The sequence below is a fragment of the Solenopsis invicta genome, chromosome 5, assembly GCF_016802725.1.
Source record: "Solenopsis invicta isolate M01_SB chromosome 5, UNIL_Sinv_3.0, whole genome shotgun sequence".
In the NCBI taxonomy this organism is placed as follows: Eukaryota; Metazoa; Arthropoda; class Insecta; order Hymenoptera; family Formicidae; genus Solenopsis; species Solenopsis invicta.
The window spans coordinates 28,120,405-28,144,132 of NC_052668.1; the positions used below are offsets into that span (position 1 = coordinate 28,120,405).

The 23,728-nt window shown below is 31.8% G+C and overlaps 1 protein-coding gene across 2 annotated transcripts; it reads right to left on the reverse strand.

Moving 5' to 3' along the window:
• Positions 1 to 8,495: 8,495 nt before the first annotated feature.
• On the reverse strand, positions 8,496 to 15,595 carry LOC120357894. 2 transcript variants are annotated; one of them, XM_039449759.1, is made up of 3 exons: positions 15,023 to 15,595; positions 11,989 to 12,186; positions 8,496 to 11,871 (listed from the first exon to the last, which is right to left on the reverse strand). In XM_039449759.1, the coding sequence occupies exons 1-2, from the start codon at positions 15,550 to 15,552 to the stop codon at positions 12,039 to 12,041; spliced, it is 678 nt and encodes a 225-aa protein (XP_039305693.1). In that variant the 5' UTR covers positions 15,553 to 15,595; the 3' UTR covers positions 8,496 to 11,871; positions 11,989 to 12,038. The 2 variants fall into 2 exon arrangements, with proteins under 2 accessions (XP_039305693.1, XP_039305692.1); XM_039449758.1 differs by lacking the exon at positions 15,023 to 15,595 and adding an exon at positions 12,645 to 13,687 and having other exon boundaries at positions 11,989 to 12,515.
• Between the last annotated feature and the right edge of the window lie 8,133 nt (positions 15,596 to 23,728).

Genomic DNA, 23,728 nt, shown 5'->3' on the forward strand with positions numbered 1-23,728 from the left:
CTTACATGCCATTTATAGTATAAGGTTAGTATACTTGTAACAAACCGCCTTTCCGCTCCCCCCTCGGACCGTCCATCGTTCCGGGCTGTCCGGCCGAACAACCGCCGGACAGCAGAAACACGGCGCATAGCGCCGAAAAATATACTCCGACACCGGCGTAGCGCGCGTTGACGCATCCGCACGTGAGATCTGCGTGGCAGATCTCCGCGCGCACGCGCTCGACCGGAGTGGCGACCGCCGGACCGATCTCGAGCGGCAGGGAGACCCCCACCGATTCCGTACCGTTCCGTACCCCCGCACCGTCCCTGCTCTCGAGATTCGGGTATATAAGCGCCGCCGCTCCGAGAGTCGAGCGGTCTTCTTCTCCGTCCACTCTCCGATCCAGAAGAAGCCCATCCTAGCGCTCACTTGGGAGTTAAGAGCCTTAGCTTCCGCCAAGCAGTCTTGGCAAGAGCCTTCCGCAAATCCCGATACCGCCGATAAAAACGGGCTCAAGTACATCTTGGGCTCCACCAGGAGATCCTGGTCGGCGATTCCCGATCCGCCGTCCTCACTACGGTATCGACTCACGGCCTGGGGTGTGGAGTTCCGCGCCTCTACCAAGGGCTCTTGGCGTGAGTCGATCACCACCGCCGAACATCGCGGTATTAACCGCTCGCGACGGGAATCCCCGCTCCGCGTACACTCGCACCGAGCGCGCGTCACTTACGGCCGTGGCCACGGCCTTCAGCAAGGCCACGGTCTGCGCGCGTCAACACCGGCTCCGAGTTCCCGGAAAACTCGAGGCCGGAATTCCGCGAACCCAGCCGCGACAATAGCGCGATTCAGACATTTGTAAATACCGTTCGTTCCGTCCGCGCGCTCCGTTTTCTCGTCCGTCCGTCCGCGCGTAGCCTTTAAGTTTTTGTTGGGTCCGTCCGAGCGTCACCGTCATCCGTCCGTCCGCGCGTCGTGGCCAAGCCACTCCACCTGTATATAGTCAACGCGAAATAAACGCACTATTGTATTTACCACCTAAAGCAATACAAGTCTAGTTCTCTTGGCGACCTCCCTCCGCGTCCTGGTCCGTCCGCAGTCACGCACCGCCCCGTGCGCGGAAAAAGACGGGTCGTTACATACTATAATAGTATAAGGTATCACTATATTAGCAAATTAAATGCATTTAAATCATTAAAGCAAAATGTTTTATGATATTTGATCGATTTTATCACATTTTAATACTGAATTAATAAAACAGTTAGTCAAGATTAGAACGCGAAATAAACAATGCGAGATAATGATCAAATTTAAAATATTACAAAAGTAAAATTATTTTTCGTAAGTGGATAAATGTATTGGAATACGATATTATTAAAATATTAGAATTTTATATTGCTATAATTTAAATATTTATGTAAATTATTTTACACCTTATACCTATTAATATATTGTATATCAATTAAATAAATGTTGTACTCTTGAAGAAATGACTATCTTTTCGTGCTTTTCGTTGAACAGCAATATCTACGTAGTACATTAACAGAAAATAAATTTAATAAAAAAAAGGAATACAAATTGTAATCTTTTTACAGTTAATATTTAAATATTACTCTCTGAATGGTGTTAAAATTATTTTATTTATTTGAATATAACGTTGTCTAAACATAAAATTTTGTCTTATACATATTTACGGAGTCAAAAATATTCCCGGCTGAAAAAATTTTAAATTTTGTTAAATAAAAAGACTCAAAAGGAGAGACTATAATACAGATATACTAAGGTAACAGTACATACTATATATGGTTTATCTAAGCTTTGCGAATTATTCTAATTTCTTTACTGATTCTAAAATTAAAAACTTGTGGCCAAATTCAAAATAGGGAACATTTTTAGACATTATTTTAAAATGTGGAACAATTTCAAATATTTACGTGAAGATTTTTACGAAAAGTTTCATTTAAGATGTACTGAGTACATACTTATTCAACATGGACTAATTATGTTTTCTTCTTTTTCACAAACGATGTTAGAAGAATGGATAATAAAGTGATCCAATTATTACACTTATATAATTTTATTAACATATGATATTTTTAATGACATACTAACATATAAGGTTACACAAAGGGGGTAATTACCTAAATTATCTAACTGATTACATAACTTCATTTGATTTTACATGATTTTATCTGTTTTTGAATAATTTTATCTAATTATACAATAACTTTTTATGATTGCATATGTAATTATCAGATTTCTTGTGAAAAGAATGATTTTATTTGGCTAGAAACACCATTATTGATTGCAAATTTCTACTGACTACTTCCAGGAAATAAATTTACTTGAAACGAGGAGCATGTCTCGTAAAGTGAATAGTTCAGTATTTGACAAAAGATTGTTCCCGTTACAAATGCGCTATCCAAAGCGCTTTACTAGGTCTTCATCAGTTCTAATGGAAAAGTGTCAATTCCGTCGACACTGTGATAAAGATTTGGCTATGGATGCTTGACCACTATGGATTTGGCAAACTGTTAGTGACTTGAATAGTGCGTTATGTACACCCAAGGACTTTGATTCTGTCCATTGGGAAATTTTCCAAACTGAGAAGTCGCTATCTTTCTACATACTTACAGTTTATGATTAACATAACGACCAATAAGCTCCAGTCGTTTCATTAATCATGAACTGCAAGTATGTAGAAAGTGGTGACTTTTTAGTTTGGAAAATTTCCCCATGGACAGAATCAAAGTCCTTGAGTGTACTAACGTCGGCTAGATAATTTTGTCGGTGACTAGTTCAAATGTATCGTGAAACCGTTGATCAAAACAAAGCACGATCGAGCGAGATATCATTTCAGTAACAATACGACGAATTTGACACGTTAGAGAATTCGTCAGTTTCTCTCGAGACAGCCGTCGAACCACACGTATATTATATTTATAATGCTACATGGTAGAATGTATAGAATGTAAATTGAAGTAAGTTGTTATTAAAGCAAATGTTTAGAGAAACGATTCTATTATCTGTTTTAAGCTCGTAGAAATTTCTTTACGTAAAACGCCAAGGATGACTCCAAAATGAGTTGAAACATACGTTTGAGTAATTAAAATGAATAAATACTTTGTATAGTATTAATACTTGTGATTGCGCATTTTTATCCGGGCTAGTTCTTATTAGCCAAATTGCCAATTACTAATTGTTTTTACAATATTGCTATACAGTATAAAAGTATAGAAATTTTTCGAAAAAGAAGAAACATTCGCAATTGGTACTATAATATAAAAAAAGACATTACTTTGGATTTCACACATTTTTAAACGCTTTAAATGTATTTTTAGTGTTTTTTGAAAACTTGTAGTGGATATAATTGTGATAATTACCCTAGTAGCACAAAATATTGGTTCAATATTGGGAAATAATGTAAACCCAATATTCTATATTGGGTGTCAATTGATTTTCAGTATTGGTCCAATATTGCAGAGTATGATATCGACTCTTATTTAACCAATCTTGAAGTTGCAATATTGGTCCAATATTGAAAAATCATGTCAACCCAATATTATCTATTGGATGTGAATTGATTTTCAATATTGGTCCAATATTGTAAAGTATGATATCGACCCTTATTTAACCAATATTAAAAAAAAAAATAAATACGATATTATATATTGGTTGTGCATTGGGTTTTCAACATTGGTCCAATATTAGAAGGTTGACACTTTAACCAATATTAGTCAAATTTTTTTTTTAACCCAAGCGGTGGTCACCCATTCAAGTCGCGACTCCGGTGAACGTTGTTTGACCTGTGTGATCGCTGCGAACTGATCCTTCGTGATGACCTGTGAAAGCTTTGTGCTGATACTTGTATATAACTGGTAGATCAGGTCAATATACGTTATAAAAAAAAATGGAATATGTATAATTAAAGCACATTATATACAAATATAAAATTATAGTTTCTTTACTAATTTCACAAATGCGGAATAGTATCTGGAATAACTTTTCTGTTATTTGTTTGAGTAAGAATGCAATTAGAAAATATATGTCAATATAATACAAATTAAATATAAAAAATTTTTATAAAAAATTTTTATAAAAAAAAATTTTTTAAACAATTGAAAAATATTGTTTGCTTATTGGAATGTAGATTGAGGTTTCTTCATTTATGGACCTATTTCGTTTATTGATAATATTTACAATACAATTATTGACTCGTAACATTGGCAGCACATTAATATTTCTTTTATAACCAATATTCGCTTTAGATTTGGAAATCTTGACCAATAATGCGCTTCCAATACAAGTGCAATATTGTACAATTGTTGACTCGTAATATTGGCAGTACATTACCGTTTCTTCAATAAACAATATTCGCTTTACATTGGCAAATCTTGGCCAATGCACCTCCAATGTAAGAGCAATATTATAAAATTGTTGACTTGTAATATTAGCAGTACATTACTATTTCTTTAATAAACAATATTCGCTTTACATTGGCAAATCTTGGCCAATGCACCTCCAATGTAAGAGCAATATTGTAAAATTGTTGACTTGTAATATTGGCAAAACATTGTCATTTCTTTAATAAACAATATTCGCTTTACATTGGCAAATCTTGGCCAATGCATCTCCAATGTAAATGCAATATTGTTTATTAATTGGCGAGCAATATTACAAGTACATGTGCAATTGATTCTATGACCAATATTGGCTCTTTATTGGGAAATATTGGCCAATGTACTCCCAACATAACCAATGTTTCGCCAATGTTAACCAATGTAAAGCCAATGTACTGTGCTACTAGGGTAGATAAGTGAATCACTTTGTCAAACTGAAAAACAAGTTTACTTTATTTAACTGTTCTGATAATTCGTATTATTTACATTGCAATTTAAAAGGAGCTTCTTTTTTACGAAAATTGTAATGAAGTAATTAAATTCTATACTCACCCAACCGTACGAAAAATCATTTATTTCGAAGAAATCGCACGCCGTAAATGCTACTCAATTCTGTTGCAGTGGAGTCGAAAAATTATTGACCTCTTTTGTGACACACTTTATGTTCAGGTTTCTGCGCAGAAAATTTTCCACGATATACGAATTGTGATTGCTGCTACAATTAGAATTTTGCTTGCTGTTCGAATCTTCCAGAGAAGATCGCACTTCTAGATTCGATTGATTACTCGCCATGTGTTTATCAAGATTCACAGGTTTGCAATTCAATATATATTTTGTATGATTCTACCGCCGGTACTATTGCATTCTTCATACGCGAGTGTGCAAATCCAACAAATCAGGTTAAATTTCATAGAATATGCAATGTGTAAGAAAAGAGGTGCCAGCAATAACAGGTCGTAATTGTTCATGACAAATAAAAGACTGTATAGTGAAACTACAGCTATGGTGAAGCAATTCCCGGAGCGGAAGGGGAGATAAAGACCATGAGTCGCTTACTATACTGATGAGATCACAAATATCTGCACAAGGAAATTTACAATTCAACTACAACATCATAGTAAATTCTTCATAGATAAATAACGTATTAAATTACATTTTGTGCTATATAAATCTACATTATTAGGTTATATAATATTCGCAAAAACTCACCAGCATACAATTTTCTGATGTGTCTAATCTTGAACGCGATCCATTGCAGATCAGATAACTTACTGGCCAATCAATTACTTAATGTTCGAAATCTGCGATAGAAGACGACAACGTCGAAGACGAAGCTGTTGAATAACGACTGCGCTAATATGTAGTTAAACATCATGTCTATTATAAAATTTTCCTTTACTGGATATAAGTTAGGGTACTAATACAGAACTCGAATAATCGGCATCAAAGGACAGAAAGTAAACGTCGTAATAACTGATAACGCTTCGACAATTTTTATAGACCGGTCATTCATGGATATGTCTTTCCTGATTTTCTGATCAAGTTCTATACATCAGTTCCGGTCACTTGTTGTATTGCCTGATTCCGTAATAAATATAATAAAAGGTTGATGTATAACACATCATCTTGTTTAGAATTTTAAAATGTAAGTATAGAAAATACATGAATTTGCTCTGATCAATGAAGTGATTACTTTTAAAGAATATTGTGGGTCGCGTATCGTGACATAGGACTACACAACCATGTGAATTATACGTATGATTATTGTTACAAATTTAAAACATTTGCGTGGATGTGCTACAGTCACACTTACGAGCCAAGAGATGTCCGTAAAATGCGCTCTTGATGAGGAGAAATGACGACAAGTTGTTTTTCACTTGATGAGAAATGACGACGAGTTGTCTTTCACTTGCACATGGACCTTCTCCTCTATTTTCGTCTATTATTATCTTGCTAGTCGACTTTTACTACTTTGCAAACGAGAGTATGGCTGACGATTACATATTAAAAATTCTTATGATACAAAATATTTTATAGAAAGAATAGTACATCTTGTCTAGAAGCGGAGCTTTCTGGGAAGCCCGCAATGTCGTGAATTTTACCCGATGCTTCATGAACAACGGAGAACGTTCTACTTGTTGTGCATTATTATATTGCGTGGCATTTATCTGTTTAGCACGATTTAGCAAATTAAATGCTTTTAATTTATTAAAGTAAAATCTATTTTAATACTTAACTGATTTTAATCGCATTTTAATAGTTATTTAATAAAGTAATTAATTAAGCATATATCTCGAAGTACGTGGAATCCACGATCTTTTCACGTAGCTCATTCAAATGAAATCTACGTAACCAATCGAGTGGGTGGTCTCCTCAAAAATGGTACTAGAATCTACGTCGAAATCTAATCGATGTTTTGAATTCTTCTATGGATTTCTTTAAAATATCTGTATAAATATTATATTATTACATAATTCCAATGAGCAAAACAATATTTTTGTAACACTTTAAAAAATATTTTTTACAAAAAAAGAATCGGGAATTTTCTCTCAGAAATTATAGTTGAAATTATAAAAAATTATAGTTTTTTTACTGATTTTCATAAATGCGGAATAGTATCTGGAATAACTTTTCTATTATTTGTTTAAATAAAAATGCAACTAGAAAATATATGTCAATATAGTACAATAATAAAATTAAATATGAAAAAAATTTTATTAAGAAAACAGTTAAAAAACTTAAAAAATATTGTTTCCTCTCATTGGGATGTAGATCAAAGTTTGTTTATTCATAGATCTAGTTTGTCTATGTCTATAATATTTATTGTTGTACCTCCAAGTACAACGAGATAAAATATTCGGAATTCATTCCGTCTTAAGGGTTGGAACCCACGAGGAGGGCACTTGGAGGAGGATGCGTGGAGTGACGAATTCTTCCTTTATAATTAATATCTTCATTCCCCAATTATTATAAATGATTTTCCTTATTTGTAATGTCCAATCGTGGTGATCGGATCTTGTATCTTGTCGCGCTCCCGGCCGCTGGATGTGTTGCGCGTTGTCAGATGACCAATATATCGCGGAGCGCGTACGTGTCGCTCGGACTTTAATGTAAGAATCTCCCGCTGCTCATCATTAGGCAGCCTAATTTATAGTATTACTAATGACGTTATGGTGGGGCATCGAGCTCTCACAGTGACTATATATGGTCATAGCGATGGCAACCGTGTGCTGCTTAGTCTGCTCACACGGTTGCAAATCCGCAATCTTGCATTTCCGGTGCAACGAGAGCTCGTGGCGTGATCATTGCTGAGCGGATATGCAAGATAATAGGAGTAGCTAATGTAGCTATAACATTATGTTTCTCAACAGTACTGTGTTGAAGAAAAAAACCTTGGACTTCAAAATCAAAATGAAAAAATTACTTATGTGAATTCTATGTTGCTATCTCCTATTTTTATCTTTTATAAATTTAACCAATAATTCTACGTGAATTGTACGCGATAAGTCAATGTGAATTTATTCTCATGAAATCCACATTGCTGTCACCTATCTTAATCTCCGTCAAATTTCATCAGTAATTCTATGTATGTCGATGAAATGTATTAAAATTTACGTGGAAGTGTATACGTAGTATTCATGTGGATATCAAGTCGATGAAGTCTTATCCACGAATTTTACATAATACATGTGAATAGATCGTGGAATCCACTTACCTGTTCTCATCGGGTATAGGATGTGCAGACATAAACAATAAAGGATAGTGATTGAATTTAAAAATTATAAAATACAATTATTTTTTGTAAATGAATAGATGTATTGCATTACAATATTATTAAAATATTATAATTTTATATTGCTATAATTTAAATATTTACATTATTATACACTTTACACTTATTAGTATATTGTACATTAATAAAATAAAGTTTCTCCTCTTGATAAAATCATTATTTTTTTGTACTTTTTCTTGAGTATCAATACATATGTGATACATTAACAAAAAGTAAATGATAATGAAAAAGAGTAAAAATTGTAATTTTTTTACAATTAGTTAATATTTCAATATTACTCTATGAAAAGTGTTAAAATTAATATATTAGATTATAACGTGTTTTGAATATAAAAGTTTACCTTATACATATTTACAAAATTAAAAGTATTTTTGGCTGAAGAAAATTCAAATTTTGCTATATAAACAGGACACAATAGAAGAGACTATAAAATACAACTATACTAAGGTAACAGTACTAAATATTAGATGTAGTAAAAAGAAATCCATTATTTTTGCATTAAATTAAAGGCTTTATTTAGCATAGTTAGAATGATCCAATTTAGGTCAAATATGCACCGTTTTGTTTGATAACTTATTGCCATTTAAGTATAAAATATATAAAATTACACAGACAATACCAGCACGAAGACCTAACTGCGACCGTAGAAGACATTCTTGTTCAATTAGTATTAATACAGCAACGGTCAAAATATCTCTCTCTATTACTAAATAATATTATTCGATTATTACAATATTACTCAAATAATTATAATTTATATATTAAACAATTGTTACAAAATGTATATAAGTATGTGTATGTATAATTATGAGGCATGTTCAAGGGCGATTGTCCAGATTATAATTAATTCGATATATCGGGAAGAGACAAGATATTAAATTCCGTGATTATTTGTTAGTATTCGATTTTTAGTTAACAGAAGAGAGGGGTGAAAAAGATTCTTTCGGATTAACACGAATAGAGTTTGAGTGAATCCACAGAAAGTATTAAAATTAAAGGTTCTTTCGGATTAACACGAACAGAATTTGAGTGAATCCAGAAAAAAGGGTGAAATTAAAGATTCTTTTGGATTAACACGAACAAAGTGAATCCACAGTAAGGATTGAAATTAAAGGTTCTTTCGAATTAACTCAAACAGAATTCGAGTAAATCCAGAGAAAGGATCAAAATTAAAGATTCATTAGGATTAACTCGAACAGAGTTTGAGTGAATCCAGAAAAAAAGAAGGGGAGAGAGAGAGAGAGTGAGAGAGGGAGGGAGAGAAAGAGAATTGAGAAGGGAAGAAAAATGAATTTATAAAGTATATATATAGTATGTTTATAATAAAGTCGTTTGCAAGAGAGAGAAAAGGTGATCAGAAAACAAAAAAAAATAAAATAATAAATGGTAATTCGGAACTTACTACTTGGTGGTGGTAGTGTTGGTGTTGGTGGTACAATGATGTTGGCGCAGACAATGTGTGACCCTCAGGCCCGCAGATCTAGAACTTGGTGCGTGCCCCAGCGGAAGACGGCTGGTCCGGTCGAGTAGGGTGGGGGGTGCGTTGCACCCCCTATTTCGCGAGACCCAAAGTCGATTTTTACGACCGCGAGTTACGGATTAAAGTTAGAGACCGTGGATCTGAGAGTCACAGACTCGGACTTACAAAATGTCACGGACTGACATTTGTTTCATTTTTTCGATAATATATTGCTGCGCTCGCGGGATTAGAATTCATTCGCGGCTCTCGCGCACTCACAATGAAGGAACTCTTTCTCGTTGCTTACAAAAAAAAAATTTTAATAATACAGACATACAATGGAACATGTAAACCAGATCAAACCAGATTAAAATCCTATAAATAACAAATAACGCGGTGAGAATCTTTCTTATGAAGGTTTGTCCGCATGGTCCCTTATTGGTGATGTCTCTAATTGCGATTAATCATCGTACGTTATAATTACAAACAAATTTTTATTCTAATTGTGTGCAAGAATATATAGAATAAAATTTATATTAATTACTCTAGTTTCAAGACGTTAAATCAATTTAATTTAATTGGATACAGGAGAAAAAGACTTGTAGACAATGCGTTATTTTTATTGGAATTTTAACTGTGGCCGTCTCAGTATTTCACGTCTATGTTCATACTACAATCTCAGATATAAGTGTGTAATATGAACATAGCCCTGGAACATCCTTACTAAGGCAGCCATAGTTAAAATCAGGGTTGGGAAGTAACGCGTTACGCCGTTACCGTTTTCGTCACTTTTTTATGGTAACGAGCGTTACTTTTTTATGTCTGTAACGGTAACGTAACGTCATTACATTTTTACAATAACGGTAACGGAATTCAGCCGTTATTTTTCGTTACTTTAGTTGGCAGTATCTATGTTTCGTAAAACGTATGATGCGTCATTTTATGTTCGTTTTACGTTCGGTAACCAACATGCGCTTTACAGAATTCGGCCTATAATTAATAGTTACCAAATTAAACAAGTACGTTCGTTCATACAACGCGCCAGCGGTATTAGTACGGGCACTATTTGCAGCCCGCGCGCAGCGTGGGAGAAATGGTTGGCAGCACTCGCCCCATTAATTAACGTAGACTTTTTATATTGATCAATTATGTTTAATTATTACTCATAATCATTTGATATGGTATATGATTATGAATTGCAATTGCGATCGGATTTATATTCAGTGATAGAATCATATCCTTGAATGTACACACGGAGACATATGGTACATATGATATTCATAGTCCACTCTTATATTTAAGATCGTCTTAAGTATCATTTTATGATGCCATTAACCAATCAGAGAGACGTATCAGCATCTTAAGACATTACTTAAGATGATCTCAAAATAAGAATCTACTATGAATATCGGCCATAAATGTTTTAACATCTGAAGTTGCACGTGTATTGAAGACAACATAAGAAAAAATGAGATAAAAACATGAAAAGACATAGGAAGGTATTTATGTCCTTCTGTGCGGATTTTGTAAAACAAAAAAATATGAAATGTTTTTTTTTATCACATATTGAAAGATTTTTTTGACGTTAAAAAATCCCTATTTTAACATCACCAAAAAGTAACGAAAAAGTAACGAATCGTTACTTTCCAAGCAACAGTAACGGCAACGCGTTACCTTTTTAAGTTAGTAACGGTAACGGTAACGAGTTACTTTTTACAAACAGTAACGATAACGGTAGCGCATTACTTTTTTAAGGTAACGTTCCCAACCCTGGTTAAAATTTCAATACTGCATAAAGTTGCAACTACGTTAAGTGCGTCAAGAATATTTTTACTCGAGTTATTAAAAATTATTTCTGTGAGGATTTACATCAAGCTAGCGAGTGGGATAATCGACTGCGCTGTGTACCAGCTATGAGATTGAAAGCACGAGACGCGTACAGCTATATGTACAATATTTTCTAGTATTATTGATGTTTTCTTGAAGTTTTGATTGCTAATTAAATCAATGTAAATCAGTGAGTTATATTGTATCGGGAACGAGCCGCTATGCGAACTTAATTCAGCCGCAATTTGTTAGTTGCGCGTCATATATCTCCATCTCGCATTTACAATAATGCAGTCCACATAGTGGATTTCAACACATTTTTAAACGCTTCAAATATCTTTGTAGTATTCTTCAGAAATTGGTATTGGATATAATTTTAATATGGTAATTATATATGTGACAATCACCCCAACAAACTGAAAACAAGTTTATTTTATTTAAATGTTCTAATTACTCGTATTATTTACATTGCAATTTGAAATGAGCTTTTCTTCTATGGAAATTGTAATAAAGTAATTAAATTATATACTTACGCAACCGTACGAAGAATTGTTTATTTCGAAGAAATTGCACGCCGTAAATGCTACTCGCATCTGCTGCAGTTGAATCGAAAACTCATTGACCTCTTTTGTGACACATTCTTGGTCCAGACTTCTGCGCAAAAAATTTTCCACGACATACGTATTGTGACTGCTGCCACAATGAGAATATTGCTCGCCGTTTGAATCTTCCTGTGAAAATCGCACTTCTAGACTCGATTGATTGCTCACATCGTGCTTATGAAGATTTACAGGTTTGCAATTCAATATAATTTTGTGTATGATTCTCCCGGTCCTATTGGATTCTTCACACGCGAGTGTGCAAATCCAACAAATCAGACAGAATTGCATGGATAATACAATTGGGATGACTGCATATATCAGCAGTAATAAGTCGTTATCGTTTCTGGCCAAGTAAAAATTTATTAGTCCAGTCATAGCTATGAAGAAGCAATCTGCTGAGCAGAAGAGCAGATAAAGACCATAAATATCGTTTACCATGTTAGCAACATCACAAATACCTGCACAACAGAATTTATATTTCGACTGTAATATCATCGCAAATAGTTTGTAGATCGTATTAAATTATATTATATATCGAGCCGTATAAATCTACATTATCGGAGTGTATATTATTTGCAAAAACTCACCGGCATGAAATTCTCTGACGCTTCTAATCTTAAACGCGATACATTGCATATCGGATAACTTATCCAATTGGCCAATCAATTTATTTACTGTTTGAAATCGGCAATATAACACATAGACGACAACGTCAAAGACAAAGTTCTTGATCAAAAACTGAGCTAATATGATGTAATTAATTATTATTTCTGTTATGAGCTTCTCAATAATTCGATATAATAATCTATTATAAAGAAAGTTAATAATTATTCCCAAAAAAGGGCAAGTAAACGTCATGAAAATTGCTAGCGTTTCAACAATTTTAATAGATTGGTCATTCATGGATATTTCTTTTCTGATGTTCTGATCGAGTTCTTTCAATCTATCCATCATTTCTGACCACTTGTTGTATTTCCTGATTCCGTGATAAATACAATAATAGATTGATATGTAAAACATTATTATGATTAGAAAATTTGGGTTTATGATGACCTGATAATAGCTTAAAGAAGATTCTAAGGGAAAAAAAGATTTTATGTCGTTTATCAAGAGATAGGAACACATAGCCATGTAAATTATCGTATGATTATCGTTATAGCTTTGGGACACTTTCGCGGATGTGCTGCACCGACACCTAGGAGCCAGGAGGTGTACGTTATTGGACGTAAAATGCGCTCTATTGAGTTGTCTTTCACTTGCCCATGGACTTTCTTCTCCATTTTTGCTTTTTATTAGCTTTCTAGTCAACTCTTATTATTTTTCACACGAGAGTATTCTTGCTGATTATATATTATAAATCCTTGATATACAAATTATTTTATAGAAAAAATAGTAGATATTGTCTGGAAGCAAAACACTCTGAAAAGCGCTCACTTCGTGAATTTTTCCTGATACTTCATGCACAACAAAGAACGTTCTACTTGTGCAACATTAAATTACATGGCATTTATAAGTTTAGCACGATATTAGCAAATTAAATTCATTTAATTTACTAAAGTAAAATGTGTTTTAATACTTAATCGATTTTAATTTAATACATTTTAATACTTAATTAATAAAGTAGTAAGTAGTTATTCGAGCATAGACCGTGTAAATATAAACAATAGAAGATAGTGATCAAATTTAAAAAATTAGAAAGTTAAATTATCTCTCCGTAAGCGGAGAGATGTATTGCATTACGATATTAAAATGTTATTAAAATATTAGAATTTTTATATTGCTATAATTTAAGTATAATGTTTACATTATTTTACACTGTATACTTACTAATACATTGTACATAAAATAAATTTTTTTTAATTTCTGTTCTAAAGAAGTTACTATTTTTTCGTGCTTGTTATTGAGCAACAATACATGTACGTCAGACAGATTAATATAAAATAAATTTAATAAGAATAAAAAAAATACAAATTGGGATTTTTTTTTAAGCTAGTATTTAAATATTGTTTACATGAAAAGTGTTAAAATTAATGTATTTAAATATGACATTTTTTAAAATATAAATGTTTGTCTTACATTAAAAAACCAGAAATATCCCGAAAAAAATTCAATTTGTGTTAAATAATAAGAGCACAGTAGGAGAATAATATAGATATAATATATGTAAGACCGGTGCTTTAAATTCTTTTTTTTCTTTTGTGTCTCCTAGCTGAGACATATGTTTATATAAAGAAAAAGTAGGTGCGACTTTAAAAAGTAGAACTTCACCCTTTATGACATCCTATGGATAAAACACGATATTGTTTTTGTTTTGAATTACATATAAAAATGTCAAACATTGCGAAATGTTTTGAATAGCCCCGAGCCCAGGGAAATTCGAAACAAGCCCGGAATTATTTGGATATTTGTGTTTTAAAATTAAAGAATGTAAAGAAACTGTTTTAAAAACTTTATTTGATTATGAAAAGGATATATAATATTATTAACTAAAGTTAAAGGCATTAAAGGTAATGTGGAGGCAAATGAGCTCGCAAAGATAGCAGCACGGTCACTCCACATTGCCGGAGCCCTGGTGCGGGGTCTCTGCCAACTACATCAAAAGGCATATAATAAACTGAAAGGACGGACTAAAATTCTCATACTGGAGGCACGACTGGACTGGCCAAAAAATTCATAACATACTAGCCGTAAAGAACATGGGCTTACTTTCCCTGAACAAAAGGAATCTAACCACCCTAATAGGCCTTTTCTCTGCCAACTCAAAGCCGGGCTTTTGCCGAATTACCGTTTTTCGCGCCGAGAGACCGAGACAGGTGCGCGTAGCAAGCGGACGCTCAATTAATACATTCTCAGCTCCGATTACTTCGATTCTGTAGTTATTGTGTTATCACCGAATAAAAAGTATTAAGGCTAACAGTGTTTCAATTGTTTTGGTTTTAAATTAATTTTTAAAATGAATACTTACGCCTTGTTTCCTTTGTCGTTAATATAAAGTCTTCTGAACAATCCGCGATTACAATCATCCGGGCGTATCACACCCGTAAAAGTAAAATGCAACGTATACGTTACAGGATCCAATAGTTCCTCAAATCTTAATGTCAAAATTTGTGTTTCAACGTTATATAAATGCTGCTTTGGAACATACTCCGATTTAGAATTTACATCTACGCCTTTGCGAATTAGCTTTGTCAACGATTCGTCTATTGTGAGGTCTAAAACGTGCAATTCGATGTCATTCGTCGATTCGCGCACATCAACATCGATGTTCGTTTCGCCATTAGTAGTAAAATTATTATCCACAATATGTTGTATTAGTTTTATATCGTAATGGATGGGCACAACATTCTGTCGTAGACGAAATCGATTCTCGTTGACATCATGCACTATTTGATCATTTACTGTTTCATTATCTTGAAGAAAAACGCCTTGGCTGGTGAGAAGTAATAAGACTGCTGCCAATAAATTTTTGACGATTGTCATTACGTAATTATTCATTTAGCGGTTACAACAACTTATAAGACTGACTCTATAAAACTAACGAAATGACATGCTCGTCGCATTTAATGTTTGAAAAATTCTATTTATATACCATGTACATGCTTAGTCATAGAAAAACGGTTTAACAAAAATATTATGGCTTGACTGTGTTGCTATCGTTCCATAGGTTATCATATTCGCTGCTTTGAATGTTTTTTATTACACGGAGAAAAATAGCTGTCGTAGATAAAAGAATGCATATGGTAACTAAATTACGTCGTAATGGGCAGCTAATCTTTTATCTGCAATTATTTATAAATATTTCATTTGTTATATCCAAAATGTACTTTAAAAGAAAAAAAAACTTACAATTAGTAGCTAAAAGTTATTCTAGATAACTTCATAATTAGCTACCAAGTGTATTACCTATACGTATTACCTATACACTAACATATTGGTTAGATCCGATAACTATTTTTATGTTGCTATACGATGTGATTCTGATAGACATGCATGTTTTGCTACTTTACTAAGGTATTAGGAACAACAGCAAATCGTTTTGCTGTAATCATAAATTCATAGTTACGACAATAAATATAGCCTTAGCAAACCATGGTTAGATATAACAGCGAAAATTTTTCTTTCTTTGTATGAAATAGCATATTAAGTAAAATATTAATTATTTAAAGTTACAATAGTACGTTGAATCAATGTTCTTTAGATTTCAAATTAAACAAACAATTGTTAAGGGCTATAGAAGCAGAGCTAGGTCGTCGTGTTGATATAAACAATCTTTAGATAATAACAATATACTATGAATTTTTAGTAGTTTTGACCGTAAATGCGGTCATCTTTAGTAAAAATAAAGTAACATTATTAAAATTATGTATTTAACAGACTGCTGCCAATAAACTTTTAACAATTGCCATTACGTAGTTATTTATTCAGCGATTGCAAGAATTTATAAGATTGACGAAATGACCTGCTCGTCGCATACAATGTTTGAAAAATTCTGTTTATGTGCCATGTATATGTTTAGTAATAGAAAAACGGTTTAAGAAAAATATTATCGCTTGACTGTGTTGCTATAGTTCCATAGGTTATCATATTCGCCGATTTGAATGTCTTTTATTTAGACAATATATTATATTATTATTATATCATTAGGATTAAGAATTGTCTCGATCAAAAATGGTATCCTTCTTTGCATAACTTTTTACATTTTGAGCAATACAATACAAAAAAAGATCAAGAACTAAAAGTACAAACGAGCGAAGTGCGCGCTGGCCTTTGAACGGCAAAGTACTTTTCACTTTACTTTAATATTCTGTAACTACTTGTTGGAGCAATTTTGTTCAAACAGTTGTTTTTCCATTCAAAAAAATATTTTGCTGATGTAGATTACTCACTATTTTTTGTATCTGCCGAAAAGAATTGTTTGTCACATATAAAATTCATAGAAGTAACATTTAATAATATCTTCTAGAAAATATAAATCTTATTGCCAATTATAGTTAAATTTTATAATAAATATGATTGAATAGACGTCACAGACAAATTTTCTTTTGAAATTTTACAATTAGTTCAAATATAAACTCTGTCTCTATTATTTAGATTAGTTAAGTATCAAACATCTTGCAATTTCACAATGTTTGATAATGTTTATCTTAGTTAACTTTTTGCAGACAAAAATTATGGTTGTACTTGCAAGATCATTTTTTTGAGCGTGGTGGAATAAAGAATTATATCTCGTATACATCCAAAACTTTTGGGGGATATACGGATAATGAGAATCATAAAATAAAAATAAAAACGCATTTTAGAAATTCAAGCATTAAACATTTTTATTTAAAATTAGTATTAGATTAAATGTGAATTAAAAAGCATCATTTAATTATATTAATATGCAATATAGAATATAATGCTATATTAGAATATTATTTTTTCTTATAAATAATATATATAATTTGTACACCCTTTTTTATTCTTTTATTTTAAACCTGGATTAAATCTGATTATGATGTATCATTGCTGAACGTATTGATTGAATGTGTATTTTTTAAAACAACAAAAAATTTCGACAAAGTATTGTTTATTTTGTCTAAGATTGCTTTCTTGTTGTTTAAATTCGTTTGTATATTTATTCCATATTGTTCAGCAAATGTTTTTATCTGTAACAAAATATTTCATAATTCCAGATAAAAATAATAGAACAATAAAATGTTTAATAATGCTGTGTAACGTTGTCAAGTTCCTCTTCCCTGAAACTATTGTTAATGATTTTCTGAAGAATGAATGGTTCATGGATATTGTAATATCAAATGACATATTAAAATTGACATATTAAAACTTGTATTAATTTTTATTAAATACAATCCTAAATAACAATGAATGTCTACAAAATATCGTTAAAAATATTGACATGACTTATGCAATGTCTGAGGTAACATTAATAGAGAAAGGAAGAGAGTGATGGGAATACCATTTCAGTTTTATAAAATCAAAATTCAGTAAATATTAATGCGACATAGTTTTTATCAACAGCAGTTTGATACCAATAGAGTTTTATCAATCTCTTTATAAGTAGAAGTTTATCGAGTACTTAGAACGAACGTAATTTAAAATGTATTAATAGGTCTTGCAGGTACAGAACATTTTTGTTGCTCTATAGTAAACAGTTATTTAACATTAATCAATTATTAAGAGATTATTCTTTTGCAATTAGGGGAAAAATGCAGTCATAATGTTTTCATATTGAAATACTTAGAACACCTCTTACTATGAAGACTGGTCTATAACTTAATACTTAATAAATATTTATTTCAGAATCTGTGTTCATTAAATCTTTTTTTTTTGTATTGACAAATACATTCTGCTTTAAAAAAATCATTTAACGCATTTTTTATAACATTTTATATAATTAAATTACTGAATTATATTTTTCAAAGTAAATAGCTTATATAATCTTTATTACAATTTATACAAAGTAATTTTACTTACTTCTCGTGATTAGTAATAAAAAATTTAATCGCTACATGAGTAGTTGGAAAATTGTGAACATATTATTGAAGAGATCATGGGAATATGCTCCCACATATTTGGAACAAAAATTTAAATGTTTTTCAAGAATGTGTAAATTCTCTGAACAACCAAGAAACTGCCCTTGAGATTTGAATGTTCTCTGTTGTGCTTGCATGAACTGTTCCCAAAGAGATTCATTCGCCTTCATGAGACCAAAGCAATACAGCTTTTCTTGCTGAAATAATGGTTCACTAGGAAAAAAATAATAGTAATTAAATAAAATTTGCTTAAGAGTACATGTTTTAAGTATACTTTTATTTTACTTCACTATTCTGATACCCTTCGTTACGTTAGTAAAATATAATGATAATACAAAAAAGATTATTAATATTTCATTTTCATTTGGTAAACAGAAATAATTATTATACTTTATACCACTTCCTTTTAATTAAAATTAAACAGTGTTAACTCTTAACAATGTATTATGTAAAATATTACACATATTAAATCGATAAGATTAGCGTTATATGCCATTTAACATTAAATAAAAGTTCGATGAATAATGTATCTAAAATTATTGACTTAGAATTTAGCTGTTACACTTTGCGAATAAATTTTTATATTAAAATTAGTTGTAAAAAAATTGTTACTGCCATTGTACATTTCTAGAAATTTGAAATTGGAATCTTTTTAAATATATCTTTTAATAAAACTTACTTATTTGAGGTTGGGTCTTCCACATATGCAAGTAATGTAGAAGTAATTTTTGCTTGACAATCCGAAAGACCATATACACATTCATATTTGTACACGTGCATTCTAAGACTTTCAATGAAAAGATCACAACGATGTCCTTCTTTGTCGATACGTTCAAATAGTTTACGCATCAAATGCGATAAAAATGGCTAAAAAAAAATATTTTATAATAATCATGCTAACACTAGCAAATCAAAGGTAAGTTGTGAAATAACTTATTAATTTCCTAATAACTGTTTAATAATTATTTTCAACGCTAGATGCTTAATGTATAACAATTTGTGAAATGTATTGTTATACATTAATTATTGTATCCTTTCTTTCTCATTGAGTTTATTAATTTAAATTAACTCAATAACTTGGTTCCGTGGTAATATCGTGTTGGACTGTGATATACGAGTACAGTGCGGTGCAATAATTCGAAGAGCCTAGTAGATAACTGACTTACCAATGCCACAGTCTAGCATATGTTATATAAATTCAATGATACGTGAAATTATTAGTACTCATTCAACTTTAATTTATGGTGCATTTCTTTAGCACGTAAAAATTTTAATAAAATAATGAATGTCTTAAAAATTTATGGTACTGACTGTGCTTGAAGGTATTTTATTAATATAATATTAAGTTTCGAAACACATCTTCCGTCAAGAAATGCGATAACATTCGGAAGAGAAAAACAGCTAAAAAGTAATAAATAAAATATAAAATACTTTTATAAAAACATAGGTACAAATAGATACTATAAAGTAAAATAAGATTTATATTGATTTTTATTTCTAAAACTTTGTCTTAACTATTGTTACATTTTTATTTTGAATATTTGAATAATTTACTTAGGACAAGCAGTAATAATTACATACACGTGTCTACATATTATAACATAACAGTTTTTTTGATAGTGTTAATAGATATGTCCTTTCTTAAAACACTAGTAAATATATTGTTACTGTGAAGTAACGATTTTTTTTTTTCGAAATTGATGCGGCCAAACAGCCGCAGATCACGAACAGGTGGTTCATTTTAGCCGCGCAAGTTATAATTTGTCTTTCAAATTGATGCGGTTGCCTTACGCTTAACACGTGCCGGAAGCAAACGTTGACGAACAAAAAACGCGGACAGTCGACGACTGCGACCCCCTCTGTTGTGAAAGAATTATTAAGTAACGATCTCCTAAAAACCGGCGACGGATATCATAGATTAGCCAAAAATAGTCCGATTTATGAGATCACTTCGGAGTGATCTCTCAACAGCTTATAATTTTTACAAATGATAAACATTTAGTAAATCTAAAAAAAGATAAATTATTGTTTTTACATTATCGTAAAAATAAGGAACAATCGACATATTTTAACATTGTCTTCTTATCACCTCCCCCCCCTTTTTTTAGTACATATGCTTAGTACCAAAAACCTACCTGTTCTAGCCTTTCTGTTAAAAAATAAAGTTTTAAGAAAAGTTAGAAAAATGTATTTTTTTCAGTGCTCTAGACTAGAATAATTTCTTAAGAATTATCTTCATTGAAAGATTTACACTCACGTGTAAAGCATCATGCCCCTGTTTTCATTGATCCTACTGCCGTAATGTGGAATAGCAACATGATCCATTTTCAGTACAAGAACAGTGCTATTGGTGAACTTTTCGAGTTCTTGCTTTGCCTTTTCGATAATATCGAGAAAATATGTGGTATGAGCAAGAAGGTGTTTTGGACTCCATATTTTCACATTACCGTCCAAATTTGAGACATAACCATAATCAGCGATCACAAATCCTAAAAATAGGTAGACATAATAGAAGTTGTTTCAAAGTATGTCCATAATTTTCCGTCGGCTTCGTCGATTTCTGATCGTGTGGATACCATATTCAATAATACTGTATAATTGGGATAGTGCTTGATAAAAAGCTTGAAGGTCGCTTTTATGGCAGGTTTATCCCAAGACGGAAATGCTTACCGCGCGCAGATTGAGCGAAAATGTTTTACGGCTAACCATCTATAAAATTATAATTTGCTTTTTTACTTCTTGAACATTAGATTTTTCTATGCTGACACACGAGTAATTATGTAAACAAAAAATTTCAATAGCAATATAGATCTCTTTAGAGAAATCTCTACCGAGATTTAATTTTTTTCTCGGAAATTAAACTTTATTAATAGAAGAAAAGAGGAATTATGGCTACTCCGTCCTTACGGCTACGCTTAATTGTTAACTTCGTTAGGTATTGCAACTATTCTGTCCATCACTGTACCCCTTTTAAGTTATGCAAAGTTAAACAAAAATGTGTGATTTTGCTAGTGCGGTTTTTCAAGTGAAATTTTCATATCAAATTATTTCTTCGATGATTTGGTTATTGCATTAAAGGACTCTGTTCAGAAACATTAAAGATATCATTTTATCCGTGGTGTTTAATGTTAAACAAAGATAAAATGATAATTCTAAAGTTTCTTTGAATGTTTTTAAACAGAAAATTTATTTAAACATAAAATTCAAAATAAGAAAAATTCTAAACAATGAAAAGTAAATTTTAAACTAAACCAAAATTCACTTTTGAGATAACCATATTACCATTACTTTTCCTTTTCCATCAATTACGCCGATGAGGCACGTTTTTATCACATCCTAAGTAATAAATATTTCATTACTTTGAATATATATTCTGTTACACAACACTTTAACAAATATAATCATTTGAGTTTCAATATAAAATATTAATTATTAACAAAGTTATTTAATAAAGCAGAAATAGGTGCCATACTATCCTCTTCTTCTTTATTTATAAATCATGATTTGCTTAAACAACACGGGAGGATCCTAGATGCGCACAGGCCCGAACAGATATCACCAATCACGTAATCTAATCTAACCCAACCAATGGAAATACTCTAGGTATCGGCTGTTATCATTGGTGATGTCCAATTGGGTTTGTGTGCAACTGGGACCCTCCCGACAACACTAGTTTGCAAAAAAGTATCTTTTTAATCATTTTGAAAGAGACAAAATGGTTCTTAAAAATTTTTCAATGCTAAAAACGATATAGCAAGCCAATTTTCACTGACCTGTCACAGTTCCGAAATAATTGTAGTTTAATAAACAAAAAATGGCTTTTGACGATTAAAATTTTTGTTTTTAAGGTTTAATTTATCAGTGCTATTAATACTTTAAAAAACTAATTATTGTAAAATACAAAACAATGCTATAAGAATTACTATAGTAATATATATTATTAATAATAGTTTCTTATTTGTAAAATATTATTCTAAAGTTTTAATTTAATTTTTGTTTAAGATATATAGTTTCTAAGCAAAATGGAATGTTACGGTATTGGTGATATTTCTCAAATTATTGTGAGAAAGTGATAAATCTTATGAACGTTTAATACTATATAATTATGTATAAGTCAGTACAGGTGAGATAATTAAATATTACTTAAAATAATATCACATATTTAACATTCTAATCCTTTTGTTTAATGTTTTCACGAGTGTGCAAATTTTAATTTTTTTAGTATGTCATAATATGACAATTATTGTGTTAAATTTATGACCATAAATATTTATTAAAAATAAAAAAATTAATAAATAGCATAGCGGAATAAGTATGTCAAATCTGTCCCCACACCAATCGAGCTCAAATTGATACTGTTAGTTGGCATTTTTAAGATATAAAATTTCCTTAAATAATATCCTTAAAAATATATTTTTTAGGGAGTTATGGAGGGGGGAAGGTAAAATTAACAAAAGTGGTTTTTCTCGAAAACGGATGAATCGATTTTATTGAAAAAAATATATATTGTAAACATCTTTTAGGTAAATGTAAGGAATTTTGTGCAATTTTTGTGACGAATAAAAACGGTAAAAAAAATTTTTACAATTTTCTTTTTGTGATATTTTTTAGATACCACTTTTATATTTACACAATATCTTTTCTAGACTCTCTACTTTAACATATTTTTTTTTCAAATTGATTGTAGTTGGGCAACATGGTTAAAAATAACAATCATTCACGTAACGTTGCGCTACGCGTGCCGCGCCGACCGGGCGGCCATGGCCCTGACGCGCCGCAGCGTACGATAGTCGTTGCCATGGAACTTACATACTAGCCTTCTTGCAGTATTGCAATGTTTAGTTGTCAAGAAAATTAATAGAAATAAAGATTTAATTACTGCATAATGTTACGTCCTGCGGAGTAACAATTCTTTTCTTTCGAAATCGATGCAGCCAAGCAACCAAAAAATTGCAAAAAGATGGCCTATCTTAATCGCGCGGATACGCTAAAATTGTCCGGTCGAGTCAATACGGTTGGTCTACCCTTGACACGTGCCGATTTTGGGCGGAAGCAAGCGTTGAAACGCGGATGATTGACCCCACCGACTCGAAACAATTGTCGCGCAATTAATAGGTAGGGAGTGGGCAATAATA